This window comes from Pelobates fuscus, chromosome 11 (assembly GCF_036172605.1).
Source record: "Pelobates fuscus isolate aPelFus1 chromosome 11, aPelFus1.pri, whole genome shotgun sequence".
Taxonomy (NCBI): Eukaryota; Metazoa; Chordata; class Amphibia; order Anura; family Pelobatidae; genus Pelobates; species Pelobates fuscus.
The window spans coordinates 82,947,289-82,967,026 of NC_086327.1; the positions used below are offsets into that span (position 1 = coordinate 82,947,289).

General features: G+C 42.5%; 1 protein-coding gene across 1 annotated transcript; it reads left to right on the forward strand.

Annotated features, from left to right (window-relative positions):
• The first annotated feature begins 2,031 nt into the window (after positions 1 to 2,031).
• Positions 2,032 to 19,200, forward strand: TTC36 (tetratricopeptide repeat domain 36). The gene is made up of 3 exons (XM_063437041.1): positions 2,032 to 2,204; positions 10,276 to 10,464; positions 18,583 to 19,200. The coding sequence occupies exons 1-3, from the start codon at positions 2,093 to 2,095 to the stop codon at positions 18,846 to 18,848; spliced, it is 567 nt and encodes a 188-aa protein (XP_063293111.1). The 5' UTR covers positions 2,032 to 2,092; the 3' UTR covers positions 18,849 to 19,200.
• Positions 19,201 to 19,738: the final 538 nt, after the last annotated feature.

Consider the following 19,738-nt stretch of genomic DNA (forward strand, 5'->3'; position numbering starts at 1 on the left):
ACTTTTATAACCTGCCATTAAAATGGGATACTTCATATACATAGAGCACTGCAGCTAACTGAAATACTTTGTGTGTGCCGTCATCCTTTAACATTCACGGGATTGGGTCGTACCAATAGACGATTATTCCCGGGTACCAAATAACCCAGATGTGCAGTACTCCTATGGTTTGTTCCCCTTTGTAAGCACATATTTCCACAATATTGTTTCTTGGCTAATAAATTGTTTCCCGATGGGACTTAGCAGGTGTAGATGATTATGTGAGATGTCTAACATGTATAGGTTAACGAATGTATATTGTTACGCAGTTGTAATTAGAGTTACTAGTAATCAGATTTTTTTTAAAGAGACCACAAATGTGATAATCTCCGTGACTCCTTACAATGTTGAGGAATGTATTTTAGATTTAGTATTAATTAGCTTAATTAGAGGGATCTGCTGTTAGAATGTTAACAAAACATGTTGCAAAACTGGCCGCACTCTGATAACAATCTCAGTGAATCCCTAAGCTTACAGGAATAACAGGAGTCACCAGAAAAGAACAATGTGCTCGAAACGGTAGGTATTCATTAGGATCAAATGAGAGCACAAGGACACTGCGTGTATATATATATATTGTAAGTTCGTATGTAAGAGCGAAAACATCTTTAACCATGTGAGGGCACATACCACCTAAGTAAGCTTTATCGTACAAAGAAGGAATATCTTGCACCAGCAGAAGAGATACCATCCAAGCCTATCTGCTACTCTGCTCTAGTCTTTACCAGTTAAGAAGAATTGTTATTTCATCATTTGATATTTGCAGTGTGGAGGATTCTAATGCCCCAGAATAAACCCTATTGGAGATTCTGAAGAAACTAGGAATGTTTATTTCCTCTGCTGATGTACTGCATCGGAAGGAAGACGGTTTGCAGCATATACATACATACAAATATTTCATTATGTTTAGCAGGATTAGAGAGACTTGTGGTTACAGGGTACGAGGTAGACGTGTACAAAATTTTATTGGAGCTGGTTTGTCTGAATCCGATTTCTTTCGATCCACATCCGAAATAATTATTCCTCGAAGATTTACCTGGGAAGTCTTATTCAGGGAATAAGACTCCACAGATAAATGCCAGGCAAATAGAGTCATTCAGCTGTGGAATAAAAGGAATTTTATTTAAATTGGCTAAAACTAGTTTTTGCACAAGTCTAGTGCTATGAGGAATATAATATAATAATATAATATAAGGCATATATAATTAGAATGACATTAGTGATGTGGTATCATGGAGTAAAGTGCCCACTAGAACAGAGGTGGGCAACCTTCGGCACACATAATGCTCTTACACCCATAATGCTGACAAAGCATCATGGGAGGTGTAGTCCATAACATCTGGAGTGCCGAATGTTGCCTATGCCTGCACTAGAACATACACCAATAAATACTGTACCCAGAAATGTATGAACCCCCACCACCCCATGTGAAGGGATGATTGGTCCTAACCAGGTGAAGAAACAGAAACTGTTCACGTACTTCTGGTCTGAGATTCTCTTCTACAGACACAAGTAGGGTTTAGTCCAGAGTAACAAATTGTGGGGAACTGAAATCCAAATGATCAATACTTGGCCAAAACTGCTGCACCCCAGTGATGGATTCAAGGTAAGTAAAACCTTTTTCCCCCAGCTTTTATTGTAAACGGAGTGGAGACCTCCTTTTTAAGGCCAAATACAGCATATTACACAGAAAAGGTCCCCCGTCCAAAGGGTGAATGTAACACTTTAATAATTGTATCCATATTGACTACAAAAATGTTCTGCAGTTTTAGAAATGTCAGTTTGTGACTTCTTGAATTCTTCTCTTAAACCGAGAGGGTCAAGTTAGTCCTAATCTGCGGCATTCTAGGACAGAAGCCCATTCCTCTTTGTATTCCTGTTTGTGTTTAGTAAAACAGATGTGAGATGCATCTGGTCAAAAGCCACATCCACCCCTCACTGCTATTGGCTGACACTGTCCCTCCCTGAGTTAATGGAGATAAGAATGCCTACAGACTGATTTAGTTACCATATCTAAGAGATTCAGTTTAGCTAGGGTTCAGAATCAGGAGTTATGGGTACTCCAAATGATTTAGCAGTCCTGCACGCTATATTTAATCCCAATGTTCCTTTTGGAGATTTTGATGAACAGAATAGGAACAACGCAGAAGTCGAACTGGATTCTGGTAAATATCTAAGACTAAAACTACTTATTTCAATGTTATATCAAATTTGCACAGTGCAATATGTTTAAGAGCAGCTTGTATCAATACATTTTCTATTGTAAATGTATTTTATGTATTTTGATTGTTTTCCTAGCCACAATCTGCTTTGTTGTGTTTTGTCATCTCAGATTTAAAGTGGGCTTTTAACCTCAGGCCAGTGGATCTGTAATGATATCTCCACAGTGCGCACATTATTTTTATAACAGATGCGCACTTCATAAATATACCTCGAAATCTGTCTGTGCCATATGCTATGGAGATGTGGCATATTTCATTATAAGTTAAGAGGGGTTCAACATGTCATATATATATATATATATATATATATATATATATATAAAAATCCAAGTGTATGGCTGCACTCACGATTAAAAGTCCAAAGTTTAATAGAAAAACGATTTAAAACATCAGTGGATCAACGTTTCAGTCATATACGACTTTCATCAGGATCATGTATATCAGGATCATATATATAATTGAGGCCTGGGGGAGTCCATAATATTATATTCATGTAATCATTTTTTGTAAAAAAAAAAAAAAAAAAATTAAATATATATTTTATTCCCCATATTTTTTGTTGATTCCCACCTCCAGTAATGGGGGAGGATTTTTTTTTTTAATTTGTTTTTATTGATTTTCTTTTCTTTGCAAAACATTGGTACAAATAGGGTATAGAAAGCAGAAAGGGAAATATGTATTCACAGCAAGGGTGTTGACTAACATTGAAATAAATACTCGCATTGTAACTAGGTACTCAAACAGTCAAACATCAAATATTCATATCTAGCAGTTTACCCTCTTCAGTTATAACCTTTGTAACAATCTTAACCTTTATATCTCAGCCCTTGGTCTCGATGTATTGTTTAGTCGGCTTCCACAGGGTGGTCTCCCGGACCAGAGCTTTCACATCTAATCCCTACTCGAGAACCCTCAGCCTGTCGGATGTGGCCTTTTGAACCTGGGGTGGGCCTCTAGTATGTCAAGTGTGTGCCCCTTCGTGGGGTCTCAATCGGAGCTTGAGGGTCGCTATGGGTTGTGGATTATCTATCAATACCTGTCAGGTTCATAGTAGGAGGTTGTGCATGCGAGAGGTCTTTCTGGGTATGGGGGTTAGGTTCTAGAGAGGGGGTGGTGGGGGTGATGGACCGGCAAATCTAGGAGGGGAGGTTGAGTGCTGTTGCCATAGCTGGCTGTATTGTCCTTCGGGGGTGGGTGGGAGGGGAAGACAGGTCGCGATGGTGTGTGTAGTCTAGGCTTAAAGATTATGTGTCGTCCATGAACCTCCTCCATGGTTCCCAAAGATTGGATATTTGTGGGAGATGGAGGCATGAATTTCTTCCATGGTTTTAATTGAGTCTACTTTAGTGATCCATTCCCTGATCGTGGGGACTGCTTGGTTCTTCCATTTAGCTGGAATAAGCATGTTGGCTGAATGGGGGAGGATATTGTGACAAACACATTACACTGCACAGAATATTGGCAGCAGAATGTTTAAAAATTGTATTCAGATTTAAAGCATCTACTGTAATTATATTGATATTTAAAGGAATAGCATATTGTTAAAGTGTTTCTGGGGACTTTTAGATTTAGATAAAAACAAACAAACAAACAAAAAACACTGTTATTACTCATCTTTTATATAGCTCCAGACAGCCACTCCTTTTCTGAAATCATCCTTATGGATGATCTCTGCCAAGTCCAATGATTTTTCAAGAGAAGCATTGGGAACCTACTGGGCATGCATGGCTATCACTGCGCTCAGCAATATATGTATCTGTACTCCAGATATAAAAGTGCAGGGGTAGGCAACCTTTTAGTAGTACTGTGCCAAAACAATATTGAGTGCTAGATATTGCTATGTATGTATATATATATATATATATATATATATATATATATATGTTTTCCTGGCACTATAGTGGTCCTTTAATATATCCTGGCACTATAGTGGTCCTTTAATATATCCTCCCCCCCTTGACAGGTGTCATTGTAACAATATAATCAAGTTATTTACTTCACCTGTCAGTGGTTTTAATATTGTGGATGATCAATGTGTATATATATATATATATATATATATATATATATATATATACATTGATCATCCACAATATTAAAACCATCAATGTATATATATATATATATATATATATATACATTGATCATCCACAATATTAAAACCACTGACAGGTGAAGTAAATAACTTGATTATATTGTTACAATGACACCTGTCAAGGGGGGGAGGATATATTAAAGGACCACTATAGTGCCAGGAAAACATACTTGTTTTCCTGGCACTATAGGGTCTCTAGGTCTCCCCTCCCCCCCACCCCCACCCTCTGGGCTCCCCCTCCTGCCGGGCTCTAGGGGTGGAATGGGTTAATCCCTTACCTTTTTCCCCCGTCGGGCTCCCTGGGTGCGGGGAACTCTCCTCCTCCTTTTTGCCGACATCGGCTGAATGCGCATGCGCAGCAAGAGCCGCGCGCGCATTCAGCCAGTCCATAGGAAAGCATTCTCAATGTTTTCCTATGGACGCTGGCGTCTTCTCACTGTGAAAATCACAGTGAGAAGCGAAGAAGTGCCTCTAGCGGCTGTCAATGAGACAGCCACTAGAGGCTGGATTAACCCATATGTAAACATAGCAGTTTCTCTGAAACTGCTATGTTTACAGCAAAAAGGGTTAAACCTAGATGGACCTGGCACCCAGACCACTTCATTAAGCTGAAGTGGTCTGGGTGCCTATAGTGGTCCTTTAAGCATCAAGTGAACAGTCAGTTCTTGAATTTTATGTGTTGGAAGCAGGAAAAATGGGCAAGCAAAAAGATCTTTCCCAAATAGTGGTGGCTAGAAGACTGGGTCAGAGCGTTTCCAAAAACAGCATATCCTGTGTGGTGTTCCCGGAAATTCAGTGGTTAGTACCTACCAACAGTGGTGCAAGAAAGGACAACCAGTGAACCGTCCGGGTCATAGTCACCCTAGACTCATTGAGGCATGTGGGAAACGAAGACTAGCCTGTCTGGTCTGATCATACAGAAAAACTATTGTAGCTCACAGTGCTGATAAACGTGATGTTGGCCATGAGAGAAAGGTGGATGGCCAGGTGAATGTGCAGCGTTTACCTGAGGAAGAGATGGCAGCAGGATGCACTTTGGGAAGAAGGCAGGAACCTGGGAATCTTTGGGTACTGGCATTCATGTGGATGTTACTCTCACACCTACCTCCTACCTAGAGATTGCTGCAGACCACGTACACCACTTCAAGGCAATGGTGTTCCCTGATGGCAGTGGCCTCTTGTAGCAAAATAATGCAGCCTGTCACACTGCAAAAATTGTTTAATGAATGGTTTGAGGAACATGACAAACAATTGTTGCCATGGCCTCCAAATTCCCCAGATCTCAATCCGATTGACCATCTGTGGGATGTGCTGGAACAACAAATCCGATCCATGGAGGCCCCACCTCGCAGCTTGCAGGACTTCTGCTGCTCATGTCTTGGTGCCAGATAACACAGGCCACATTAAGAGGTCTTGTGGAGTCCATGCCTCGATGCATCAGAGCTGTTTTGGCAGCATGAGGGAGACCGACATGAAATTAGGCAGATGTGTTTTTTGTTGTGGCTGATCAGTGTATATATAAATGTGCAGCAACCATTAACAGGCAAAAACTGTAATAAAAAAAACACAAAACGTAAATAATACTTCAAAAAAAATGTGTAGTCTGCTTGCTTATATATATATTCTATACAAATGCAAAACTGTACAAGAAAATGTTTATGTATTAAAGAAACCAGAGGAAAATCACTTAAAAGGTCAGAGGGATAAATAACCACTCACAACCGTAGCGCTTCAGCAGGATCAAACCCTCGTGAAAGTTGGATCCCAACTCTCCTTTGGCACATTCAAAGTAACAAAGTCACCGGTACCCAGATCCAAGTAACACCGAAAATATTTATTCAATTCTAAAAACACAGGAGGCTAGACGCACGTACACAAGGAACTTAATGTAAAGTCCTGAGGTGTCTCAAAAACTTGCATCCTCATAATTACAAGCTTGCATCCCCCCTCACTCTGTCTCCACCCTTGTCCCAGTAATGTGACATATAGCGCAATGCATTTTATCCTGCCTATCAAAGCTTTGTCAAGCATTTCACTGTTCCGCAGTGTGCCTCTAAAATCACTGTGTTGGATTTGTTACTTAATGTTCATGTTTAAGGGTTTGGTCCTCCCAAAGTGCGTACAGTTGTGAGTGATACTTTACCACTCTGATCTTGTAAGTAATTCTTCTCTAGTTTATTTTATAGATACACATTTTTTTGCACAGTTTTGTGTGTTTTCATGTTGTATTGGGAGAAAATAGAAGACACTAAGTAATTTTTAAGTTTGTTTGCTGCGCACCATTTTTGTGTAATTTTTTTTTGTAATCCCTGCGCTCAGCCAATTGGAGAGTAGCACCGGGGGGACATAGTCGCCCCTGTGCCTCCAACTGTGGGCATTGGGTAGAAGACATTAAGAAAAATAAAATGAGGGGAAAACAGATCACTTCCATCATCATGTCCTACTCATGGCAGGTGGGCGCCTTAACTATAAAACTAAATGGGGGAGGACCTCATCATAATTATAGTACAGGGGGGAACCTATGAACTGCAGGCTCTGCATAAGTAAGCAATTATGAGGGCATACCATTTTCAATCCCTCAAACAGTGGCATGCCCAGCGCGGATGGCTACAGGTCCCCAACCCCCTTGTAACTCCCCATTAAAAATAAAGGGCCCAACTAACCCCACTACACTAATGATACTGAGGAGAGGCCAAGAAAACTAATACCTCTAAAATAAAAATATTATTTACCCATCAGAAGTATTTTTTTCCCTTACACTTATTTTCTTCAGCATCCAAAAAGGCCAAATTAAAATCCATAATAACTGATGAAACATATACAAATTAAAAAAAATATATATTCACAAGAAACCCAACAGAAACACAACGCAATAAAATAAATCCACCTTTGACACTAGGCCAGCTACACATAGCGTGGGAAGCTTTCCCACTCTATCCAATATAAGTAAGAGTTGGAAAACCAACAAGAGCACTCTTACAGCCAAATCTTTAGAGAAATTAGACTTCGCTGTCAGACTGCTAGCCAACCAATCAGAGCGTGCATGAAATTTAAAAAAAATAATTTTTAATCTGTTGGCTGGCCTAATATGCAGCTGGCCCACTTGGTATGAGGGCACTCGGGCTTTAGTGAATAACCCCGTTAATCACACAACATATCGTCACATGCGCACCTAGACCCACAGTCAGTCGCACACAGTATCACACACACAGGTGCACACATTCACACACATACACACATGAGAACTACAGTCACATGCACAGAATCACTTATTTTCTACCAAAGAAAGGCAGTGTGCTGGAATCTAATAAAGGTGCTTTCCTGTTCCAACTCATTTTATCAACATGAAAAGCCATTTTTGTCAGTAAGTAAGTCTGTGAATCTGAGGGAATATTGCTGGCATTAACTTACACAAACATATTCCAAGCACCATAACAAGCTCAATGTAGTGGTTATGGTGTTTGGAGTGCCCTGGTGCTCCTTCCCCCACCCTCCCATCCATTTTAAGTAGTCAAACCTCTAAGCAGGAACTTCTGTTAGTTCTCCTGAGCTAGCTTATTGGTTAGTGTAGTCTGCTGACACTCTCAGCTATAGAATGATGCCTTGCACTGCAGAGCTTAGCTCTGGAGACTCAACGTACGTTGCTTAGGAACTTTTGCGTCTATGAAGTTTGACAACTGACAAAGGAGGGGAGAGGGCGCCAGGACACAACTAGCACCATATTTACACTCGAGCTAAGACTGTGAGGTAGTGTATTTACTGAACATTGATTTTTAGAAAATTGAAGCCCAAAGTGCAAAGTTGAGGCTAAAATAGAAAAGATGGAGGTTTTTTTTTTAAATTAGCTATTTTTGTCTAAATTGTGCAGTTTAGTTTTCATTTGACTGACATTTGGTATTTAAAAAAAAAACACAAAAAAACATGTGGATTTCAAATGTACTGTCACTACCCTGTACAAATATATACAACCACTTTTCGATAGTGCACTTATTTTATTTACAGTGGAAGGAAAGAATGGTAAAACCAAGAAAAGTAAAAAATGCAAAAAATAAACACTACCAGCAGGTGTCTAGAGAGATAGGTAAGTACAGGCATACCCCACTTTTAAAGGACCACTCTAGGCACCCAGACGACTTCAGCTTAATGAAGTGGTCTGGGTGCCAGGTACCTCTAGGATTAACCCTTTTTTTTTATAAACATAGCAGTTTCAGAGAAACTGCTATGTTTATAATGAGGGTTAATCCAGCCTCCAAATCCTCTAGTGGCTGTCTCATTGACAGCCGCTAGAGGCGCTTGCGTGCTTCTCACTGTGAAAATCACAGTGAGAGCACGCAAGCGTCCATAGGAAAGCATTGTAAATGCTTTCCTATGCGACCGGCTGAATGCGAGCGCGGCTCCTGCCGCGCATGCGCATTCAGCCGATGACGTCGCGATCAAGATGGAGAGGAGGAGGAAAGCTCCCCGCCTGGTGCTGGAAAAAGAGGTAAGTTTAACCCCTTCCTCTCTCCAGAGCCCGGCGGGAGGGGGTCCCTGAGGGTGGGGGCACCCTCAGGGTACTCTAGTGCCAGGAAAACGAGTATGTTTTCCTGGCACTAGAGTGGTCCTTTAAATACACAATGGGACCAGAGCATGTATGTAAAACGAAAATGTACTTAAAGTGAAGCAATACCTTTTCTTCACTTCCAAATGCATGTACTGCATTTCAATAGTAATTTACAGGCATAACTGATACTGCAACTGCAGATTTCAAGTGATTTATTTAAAAAAAAAAATAATTCTCATTCCAAATTGTACCATTTATCTTTACTGTTTTACTCATGTGACAACCTTAAACTGGGAGGAAAAGTAAAATAAACCTGCCCACTGGGCCATTTTCTGTCAATACAATGACAGTGACTTTGTTTAGAAATGCCTCTTCATCACTTTAAGCATTTATGGTTTAACTTTGAATCCTCAGAATTGTGGCTAATGCAGCTAAGCTGCTAAGTCATAGTTATAGAAAATGGCAGGGTAAACCCTTTCACTGGATGGCACCCGATTGCAGAATATGGACAATGTATAGGCAGAATATATATATATATATATATATTGAGCTAGGAGTAGACATTATAAATTTGAGATGATTAACCTGTGCCATGTCAGAAGGTGTGAAAAGTTCTTGCCCCTAAGACACTGAACAGAGCTGCTCCGGGCGAAAATAGAACCTTCCATGTACTGTTCACTCGCCGCGGACAGAAAAGGCACGGGAATTTCTGTACTGGCGAGGCACCTTTACGTACACTCGCGGGTATGTCTGTACTCGCGAGTGTACTTAAAGTGAGTGTATGTAAAGTGGGGGATGCCTGTAATATCTAAATGGAGTCTTGATTTATAACATGTATTAAAACTTAACTTTTAATGTGGTAATTTATAATAAAGTAAGAGGAAGAGACATAAAGCAATAATTATTAAAATAGGGTAAGCAGTCCTTATACTGTCAGTATAATGACAGTATAAGGACTGCTTTCCCTATTTAATTACCACATTAAAAGTTACGTTTTAATACGTTATAAATCAAGACTCCATTTAGATATTACTTACCTATCTCTCTGGCGACACCTGCTGGTAGTGTTTATTATTGTTTTTGCTTTTTTTTTTAATTTTTCTTTGTTTTACCATTCTTTCCTTCCACTGTTGACAAATTATTCCCCCATTTTCTCCTCACTACCACTGGAGTGTCCATCTCAATAATTAAGGCTCTACTCTAGCTTTAACTTACCTATTTTATTTACCATTACTCTGATACTCTATAAAGAAAAATAAAAAAAATCTTCTTCATTCTGAACTCTTGCATTTATTTGTCTCTTTTTATTCACAGTCTTTTCTGTATTTCTTATATAGTATGAGATATAATAGAGTGTGTTCTCGCTTTGTTCACAGTTTCAGATTTCTCACCAGCTCTCCTTGAGCAAGTTCAAACTCTAGAGAAACATGGAGTGGAGGCAGCGGAGTCTGGTGAGCTAGAGGCAGCACTACAGAGATTTAACGAGGCCATCGTACTCCTTCCAGAGTGGGCATCTGCGTATAACAATCGAGCTCAGGTCTTGAGACTGCAGGGAGATGTCATTGGTGAGACCAGGATGCAGTCTGTATTGTGGCCACAGAGTTGGAATAATTTCTGCTCATAACGTAGAGGAAAGTAGGAGGAGTTATATGTAACATCAACAATGCACTGAGCGCAATTGCTAAAAAAAAAACCATAATTGCAGATTATAATTCTCTTTTTTTATTTAGGTACATGATTAACAAAACAAGTATATGACAAAATATGCTTGTACGGTGTGACAATGCAATTGAAACAATGGTACATTTATACTGCAAGCATTGTATTGAAACAGACCTCTTTTTATGTGGTTTTAAAAGAAGAGAGACTAAAGGAAACAAAAACCAAAGAAAGATAGATTATGCTTATTTACACAGGCGTCTGACCAACCCACATGTTTGCTTTACATCCTAGGCCTTCAATTAGTTAGAAAAAATATTCCTTTGCTTCTGCTTTGGGACGGTATTATTCCCTAACTATGCTGGTAGTATCAATAAGGGTAGTGTAAAATAGAGAGTTTCCAGCAGTTATCCTTGCCCAGGTACTATGAGTTAAATGGACACAATAGTCACGTGAACAACTTCAGCTTAAAGGGACACTCTAGTCACCTGAGCAACTTTAGCTTAATGAAGCAGTTTTGGTGTATAGAACATGCCCCTGCAGTCTCACTGCTCAATCCTCTGCCATTTAGGAGTTAAATCCCTTTGTTTATGAACCCTAGTCACACCTCCCTGCATGTGACTTGCACAGCCTTCCATAAACACTTCCTGTAAAGAGAGCCCTATTTAGGCTTTCTTTATTGCAAGTTCTGTTTAATTAAGATTTTCTTATCCCCTGCTATGTTAATAGCTTGCTAGACCCTGCAAGAGCCTCCTGTATGTGATTAAAGTTCAATTTAGAGATTGAGATACAATTATTTAAATGACATCTGTTTGAAAGTGAAACCAGTTTTTTTTTTATGCAGGCTCTGTCAATCATAGCCAGGGGAGGTGTGGCTAGGGCTGCACAAACAGAAACAAAGTGATTTAACTCCTAAATGACAGTGAATTGAGCAGTGAAATTGCAGGAGAATGATCTATACACTAAAACTGCTTTATTTAGCTTAAGTAATTTAGGTGACTATAGTGTTCCTTTAACCCCTTAAGGACACATGACATGTGTGACATGTCATGATTCCCTTTTATTCCAGAAGTTTGGTCCTTAAGGGGTTAATGAGGTTGTTCATGTGAGAACTATAGCTCCCTGCAGACTTTCTCATGTAAACACTGTATTTTCTGAGAAAATACAGTGTTTACATTGAAAGCTAGGAACACCTCCAGTTGCAGTCACTCAGAGTGAACCAGAGGGACTTCAGAGTTGATGGACTCAGATCTGCTGTCAGCAGAGCACAGGGCAGCACTGTGCACAGCATCCTGTGATTCAGTATCTCCTCCCACTGCATGCAGACACTGAACTTTCCTCATAGAGATTCATTGATTCAATTAATCTCTGTTAGGAGATGCTGATTGGCCAGGGCTGTGTTTGAATCATGCTGGCTCTGCCCCTGATCTGCCTCCTTGTTAGTCTTAGCCAATCCTATGGGGAAGCACTGTGATTGGATCAGGCTATCACATGTCAGCAGACTGCTTGTTTTTCCTGAGTCTAACAGCATGCAGATTTACAGCTTCTGGCTTGAATACAGTAAGATTTTTACTATATTAATGGAGGCATGAGGGGCCCAGGGGGGCTAGATGGTCGTGTTAACACTATAGGATCAGGAATACATGTAGTTGTACTGGTGACTATAGTGTCCCTTTAAGGTATTGGTCTTGACGTTCTTGGGTAAACCAATGTCATGCCGTTATACCTGTCAGGGGTCTGCGTACGCTGTGCCTATAAATGTCAACAACCCATAACCAAGGGGGGCACACTGGTGGGGAGGAGTTGCAAAATTTATGAGCGCTGTTAGCCCTCTCGTTCCGTTTAATGTGTTCACTATATCAAACAGTAACTAGAAAAGCTACAATTTCTGGGGAAATTGTGAAGTGTTCTTGCCTCCACCAGTAGTCTACAACTGGAGTAGGCGGAGTAACTGTTATTATTTATTTATATAGCACATTTAATTGCAACGTTGTTGCCCAAAGTGCTTCACAGTTACATCAAAACATACAGTTATAGAAACCATTAGCAGGTGCAAAAGGCCCTGTCTATGACATCACTTGCTGCTGCAGCCTTGCACAGGTCAGAGTATTTTTGCGGTTGCCATCTTCAAACGGTCGTATTTTAAAAACTATAAATCCTACAGTGAAGAGCTTTATATTGTGAGAATCACAAGACCCAGACCTACATTTTGATGTATAGTATGTCTCTGAGATATTAACAATGAAGGCACAGTCGCAGTTTAGAAATTGCCCTTCAAATGTGAGCTTTGCAGAGTGGAGTTTCAATGAATGTCAATGGACTGCGTGAGTTGCAAACAAATGGTCATATTGTGAAAACTATAAGGAATACGACTTAGCTGTGGACATTTTTAGTGGCAGCAGGGATAGCTGAACGTTTTGATATAAGATTTGTGTAGGTGGGCCTGAAAATGAGGGAGTGGTGGCAGTTTAGAAATCATGTCCTGATTTTTCAGCTTTTGCCAGCTCCCACTCTAGCTTTGCCATTCATTCCTATGGGACAAATTTTGCCACAAGAACGACGATATTCCGAGAACCATTCAGCGAAACGTTCCACAAAGTAATAGCAACGCGATCGGGAACAATCTGCACGTTTTGGTAAATTTTTGTCTATGTAGTGTAAAAACTGTGGGAGGAGTTAGGGTGGCAAATTTGGCTATAATAAGAATAATAATAATAATATATATGTGAGATAACATTAAGTGGTCTTGCTATGCAAGAACACTTAATAAGCCCATGAATGGGATTTATGCAGCCTTCGGTGTTATAGCAACACAGTAACGGCACTTAGCAACTAGTTATAACTAGTTGGGAGGGAGTGAGAGGACAACTAAGGGGAGAAAGGGGGGAGTGAGAGGACCACTAAGGGGAGAGTGAGAGGGCCACCAAGGGGGAAGAGGGTGGAGTGAGAGGACCACCAAGGGGGGACTGGAGAGGACCACTATGAGGGGGGGAGAACACTAAGGGACAGGGAATGGAGAGGAACACTGAGGGACAGGGAAGAGAGGGGAGAGACCACTAAGGGACAGGGGCAGGGGAGAGCTCTAAGGATGGATGGGTAGAGGAGATCACTAAGGAACAGGGGAGATCACAGGACGGGTGGGGAGAGCACTAATGGACTGGAGGGGAGGGAATATCACTAAGGGACGGGGGGGCCAAGGGAGAGCACTAAGGGTCAGGAGGGGAGGAGAAAGCACTAAAGGACTGGAGGGAAGAACACTGAGGGACAGGAGGGGAGGGGAGATCACTAATTGATAGGAGGGGAGAGCACTATAAACAAAAACAAAAAAATAGCTGCTCCCCTCTCAGCCGCTATCCTACCTTACAAACCCTCTCTTTTACACTACACACATACACAATGCATCCTTACACATACACAGAAACACACAATGTATCCCTACACACACACACATAGAAACATACAATGCATCCCTACTCACACACAGACACACCAAAACACACAATGCATCCCTTACGCACGCACACACACACACACACACACTGCTTCTCTTACACACACAGAAACAAAATGCATCTCTTACACACACTCAATGCACCCCTCACAGACACACACTGCATTTAATTACATTCACAGAAACACACCTTGCATTCCTTACACACACATACACCAAGGCCACCATCAGGGGGAGACAACCATGATGGTTGTCACGGGCCCGGCGGCCCTGGCCCCACGTGGAGCGGCCGAACTGCCACCGGTGCATCTGCACCGGGGCCCACATGCTGATGGAGCCCATCAGATGGTCCAAGCATTTAGGGCCACCCAATGGGCCCTATATCTTCAGGCGCCCGGTCAGCGCTGTAATAGCGTGACCGCGTCCCTTGAAAAAAAATTGCAGCTGCACCGCAAGAGGAGGGTATACGTGTGTATATGTCAGTATGAATGTATATGTGTATGTATGTATGTCAGTATGCATGCATGTCTGTGTGTGTGTGTATGTCAGTATGTATGCCTGTATGTATGTGTCTGTATGTCAGTATGTATGTCTGTTTGTCAGTATGTATGTGTGCGTGTGTGTGTGTATGTCGTATGTATGTATATCAGTATATGTGTATGTATGTAACAGTGTATGTATGCCAGTATGTATGTGTATATATGTGTCTGTATGTCAGTATGTATGTCTTTTTGATAGGAATAAGAAGCCTAAGATCTTTTTCAGTGTTTTTGGAGGACATAGTTGAAACACCCAATGCCTGTCCTCCAGAAGGTCTTAGGTGCGGGAGTTTTTCAGCCTGCTATGGCATGATAAGCAGAAGTGCCCTTTCTTACCGCAATACATACAGAGACCTTCTCTTCTCAGGTATTGCCTTTCTACCTCTGATAATGTAGTTACCCCTAGTTGCATGGGCTCAGGCAACGAGTCAGCAGGGTTAAAAGAGGGTGCTAATCTTAAAACAACCCTTTTGGGTCTTTCCCTGGTATTCATTCTCTGTCTCAACCTTTCGGCTATACGAGACATGTAAGTTCCTCCAGATTTGTAGGTAATTCTCTGGTAGCAACTTCGTCTAGAAGGCTATAAGACAGTCCATTAAGGAACACATCTACATAAGCCCTGTTATATCAACCAGCCTCTTCCACTAGATATTTAAATTCTAGTGCGTAATCAACCAAGGAATGACTGCCTTGTCTAAGATGCAAAATGGTCCTTGCCGCACTAGCTTTTCTAACTGGAGGATCAAATGTTCTTCAAAATGCCTTTAGGAAGGCAGAATAGTTAAAAACGATAGGGTTATCATTTTCCCCAAGTCAATTCCTTATCTATAAGTAAGGTGGTGATGAACACTATCTTGGCTCTATCTGTGGAACAGGATCTGGGTTGTAGTTCAATGAGAATTCTTACTTGGTTTAGAAAACCACGGCAAGCCTCTGGAGCTCCATCATAACGTAACGGTGAAGTCACATGTGTAGTGGCACCATAGAGAGTTAAATCCAAGCCAGTATACACAGGAGTAGCCGGAGGATTTTGCCCTTCCATTGGCAAAGTTGATGGACGTGTCATCAATGTTTGCAAGGCACGGGCAATCTGATCCATGCGATGATCTATTTTCTCAAATCTATTATCATTCTTAACCCCTTGAGGGCTAATACCTGCAGGGTCCATAAGGTCTTGTTGTAATATTACGATATCTAGTGACCCAACACACAGAGTATATATACGATAATAGATTAGACCACGTTTACCGGGCCTTAGAATGGACGGGCTATTCGTTGTTAGAATAGCAATGCTCAGGGACAAGCCCCTTCAGGTAAGCCAGAAATCAGGGAAGCGAAAAACAACTAACCGAGTCAGGGAGAGCAGAATAGAGGATAGTCAGGAGAAAGACAAGATCAAAATATCAAAATAGACACAGAATATAACGCACTCTTGGGAACTGTAAACGGAAACCACAACAGGGCAATGACCAGCATTATTTTTATAGTCTATGCCTTTAATTGATAGCCAACCCCCCAAAACAAATTAGAACGTTTTGGCGGGTTGTGATGTCATTAGCGTCATGACGTGCCACGTCATAAAAGGGTGCAGAGCTACAGCGGGAAGGGTCCCTCTCCCCTTAAGGGCCTCCCCAGGCTGTGTCACAGCCTGGGCAACATAAGGTAATGTGACACCCATTCCCTTTGTGTGTCTCTCTATTTTCCCCAGCCCCTTTGTGTGTCTCTTTCTTTACTCCCAGCCCCATTCTGTGGCTCTCTCCCCCCAGCCAGTTTTGTGTGTCCCTCTCCCTCTGGGCCCTTTGTGTGTCTTTTTCCTCCCATGCCTCATATACATAGGTATATAGCAACACACAACCATACAGGCACACATAATTATTCAGGTGCAGAGTCACAGAGATATGCAGGCACACAATCAAACAAACACAATCATACAGGCACACAGTCATACAATCTACACATACAGGTCCAATGTCATACAAACACAGGCAGTCAGACACTGTCATGCAGAGACATTCACACACTACACACTGTCATATAAAAAGACACAGGCATACAAAGACATACATATACAGTCATATAGTCATACAGACACAGGCATACAGAGCAGGGGCGGATGCAGAACCTAATCTTGTGAAGGGCACTGGTAGTAGGTTGTAGTGGCTGTAACTGAAAGGTTAGAGGGTGTAGTAGGGGCTGTAGTGGAGGGTATGGGCTGTTTAGGAAATGTAGTGGGGGATAGGGGCTAAAGTAGGTTGATGGCTACAATTTGGGAAATGGGCTGTGGTGTGGGTGATATGGGCTGCAATTGGGGAAGAGGGGGCTGTAGTAGAGATGATATGGGACTGTAGTGGGAGGTAAGGACTGTAGTAAGGGAATAGGGGCTGTAGTGGAGGTATGGGGTGTAAAAGTTGGGTTATGGCTGGACATGGCGGGAAAGAGGCTGTAGTTGGAGGGATGTGTAGTAGAGGAGTTAGGTTGGTGGTGGGGGGAAAAAGGGGCTGTGGGCAGGACAGGAGCTGTAGAGGGAGGCAGGGGCCGTGATAGGGGCACAGGTACTGTAGAGGGGACGCTTGGGCTGAAGAGAGGGGACAGGGGCTAAGAGAGGCGACAGTGGCTGTCTTTGGGGGCACAGGAGCTTTGGTGGGGGGCACAGGGGCTGTGAGTGGGGACAGGGGCTGAGAGAGGGGACAGATGCTGGGAGAGGGGACAGATGCTGTGGGGGGGCACAGGGGCTGTGGTGGGGGGCACTGACAGAGAGGGGACAAGGGCTGTAGTGGTGGGCACAGGGGTTAGGAGAGGGAACATGTGTTGAGTTAGGGGGAAGGGGCTGTGGTAGAGGGCACAGGGGTGGAGAGAGGGGTGGACAGGGGCTGAGAGGGGGGGACAAGGCTGTAGAGGTGGGCACAGGGGTTGAGAGAGGGGACATGTGCTGAGTTAGGGGACAGGGGCTGTAGAGGGAAGCACAGGGGCTGAGAGAGGGGACAGGGGATGTAGAGGGGAAACAGGGGCTGTGAGAGGGGATATGGGCTTTGTTAGAGGGCAGGGGCTGTGGTGAGGGGCACAGGGGCTGTGAGAGGGGACATGGGCTTTGTTAGAGGGCAGGGGCTGTGGTGGGGGCACAGGGGCTGAGGGAGGGGGGACAAGGGCTAGATTAGGGGACGGGGTAGGCAGGAGCTGTTGAGGGGGCAGGGTCTGTTGTGGGGACATAGGTGCTGTAGAGGGGTACGCAGGAGCTCGAGGGGGGGGGGGCACAGGGCTGCTGTTGAGAGACAAGGTCTGCCAGGGAGGAGTGGGACAGGAGCCTGGAGCCAGCACACAGCAGCCTTGGAAGTTGGCCAGCCTCTTCTGATGATGTCAGGAGGAGGGGGCGTGAGTTTCACTGCTCTTCTCCAGGACTCTCAGCGGTCTGGGAGAAAAGCAGTGGAAGTCACGACCCCTCCTCCTGACATCATTAGGAGAGGCTGGCCGACTTCCCTGGCTGCTCTGTGCTGGCTGAAGGGAGAGAGGTGATTTGAAAAAGCCAGAGGCAGGGGATTAAGATTTGTGCGCCCCCCTGCTCTAGTGCCCTAAGGCCTGTGCCGCCTTACAGGCGCGCCGGCCCTGAGTCCAGAGCGACTGAGAGGACTTGGCTCAGGAGAGTCAACAGAATTAAAAGCCATTTAAGTTTGAGTCGTATTTTAGCCATCTGAATTGTTTTAGTTTTAGTCTAGTTTTAGTTGCCTAAATCTCAAAACTTTTAGTCAACAAAATTAACATGGATATACAGGGTTAGTGCACAGATTTTTGGCTTCATATTAGGCGAATATACATTTTGCATCCGCCCACCAACTTGCTTGAATAATTCCCTACATGTAGTTTTACAAACACTACTCATAGTCTTGCCACAATACATATCTCAACCCCAGGTCTTCTCTATGAGAAGCATTTGATTGGACGAAAAAAATTTTCTTAAAAATTTCTGGTTAAAAGTCATATATGTGTGCTTCATATATTATGAAAAATACGAGAAATATATCTGAGATTCTCTTCTGTAGGTGCAGTACGAGACTTGGATCAGGCGTTGGAGCTCAGTGGAGGGAAGGGGTTAGTAGGGCGCCAGGCCCTGGTGCAGAGGGGTCTGATCCTGCTCCTCCAAGGAAACCACGAAGCAGCAAGGAAAGATCTTCAAAACGCAGCCCAGGAAGGAAGTGCATATGCCAAACAATTGTTGATTCAGCTGAACCCATATGCTGCACTCTGCAACAGCATGCTGCGGGATATGATGCAGAAACTGCAAGAACCAAACTCCAAGAGTTGCTAAAACAAGCAGCCAAGGGGCAGCTCGAGTGTTGATAGTACTCACTGGTGGGACAATGACCAAAAAAGATAGAGACAGAATCGGTAAAATTTTGTAAGAAGATTCCTTCTAAGATGGGAAAAATGTGAAATAAACCATTTTTTTATGTGTGACATTATTGATTGTACAGTATTGTATAGAGTCTGATATGTATGTAAATCTTATGCTTTTTTATAAATGTATTTACAGTAAAGTGATCAAAGGAACCAATGACAATATGTACACCTCTATTTTCACCCTGAATAGCACACCAGAGAAATTCTATACAACCTCCAATCAGCAATCTATGGCACAGCACGCAAGGCTGCCAGACCCAAACTAGTTGTGGAGATTTAAGGATCTTCCCCGGAACTGGCCTGACAGAGGTCCAAGTAGGACTTTTTTGTCAATCTTTCTTTTATTGAGGCGTAAAGTTGCAGGGGTACAGAATAAAGAAGGGTAGACGATAAAGTTACATACAGGATGGGGAGAAAACAGTACAATATATATCATCTCTGAGAATTGTTGGCCTCTTTTTATATTTAGTAGGTTAATGGCATGCCCATAACAATAATGTAAAATTATTAAAACATCACTGAGGCAACGCTTGTAACAGTACGATTAAAGAATAAACAATATGCTGATTGTTAGAACACGAGAGTGCGGTTTGTTTGTTTAATTGCGGAGTATGTAGTAACATGCTAAGCTTCTGCGTCTTAACTGTATGTGTACATAGAGAATGTTAAGCATGCTGGTTAAGCCTAGTGTAGTCATTGTCTTGTAGTCTACCTGATAGTTAACCGTTGTGCAGCAGGCATATACTATCTTGCAAGAAGGTCTAAGCTTCTGTTACCAGAAGCAAAACGGAAACTTTA

Bases quoted from the DNA above. Each gene is read 5' to 3' on its own strand.
- TTC36 (XM_063437041.1), top strand. From the start codon at position 2,093: ATGGGTACTCCAAATGATTTAGCAGTCCTGCACGCTATATTTAATCCC. The intron at 2,205-10,275 runs GTAAATATCTAA...CTTTGTTCACAG, and splicing joins AGAAGTCGAACTGGATTCTG to TTTCAGATTTCTCACCAGCT. The intron at 10,465-18,582 runs GTGAGACCAGGA...TCTCTTCTGTAG, and splicing joins ACTGCAGGGAGATGTCATTG to GTGCAGTACGAGACTTGGAT.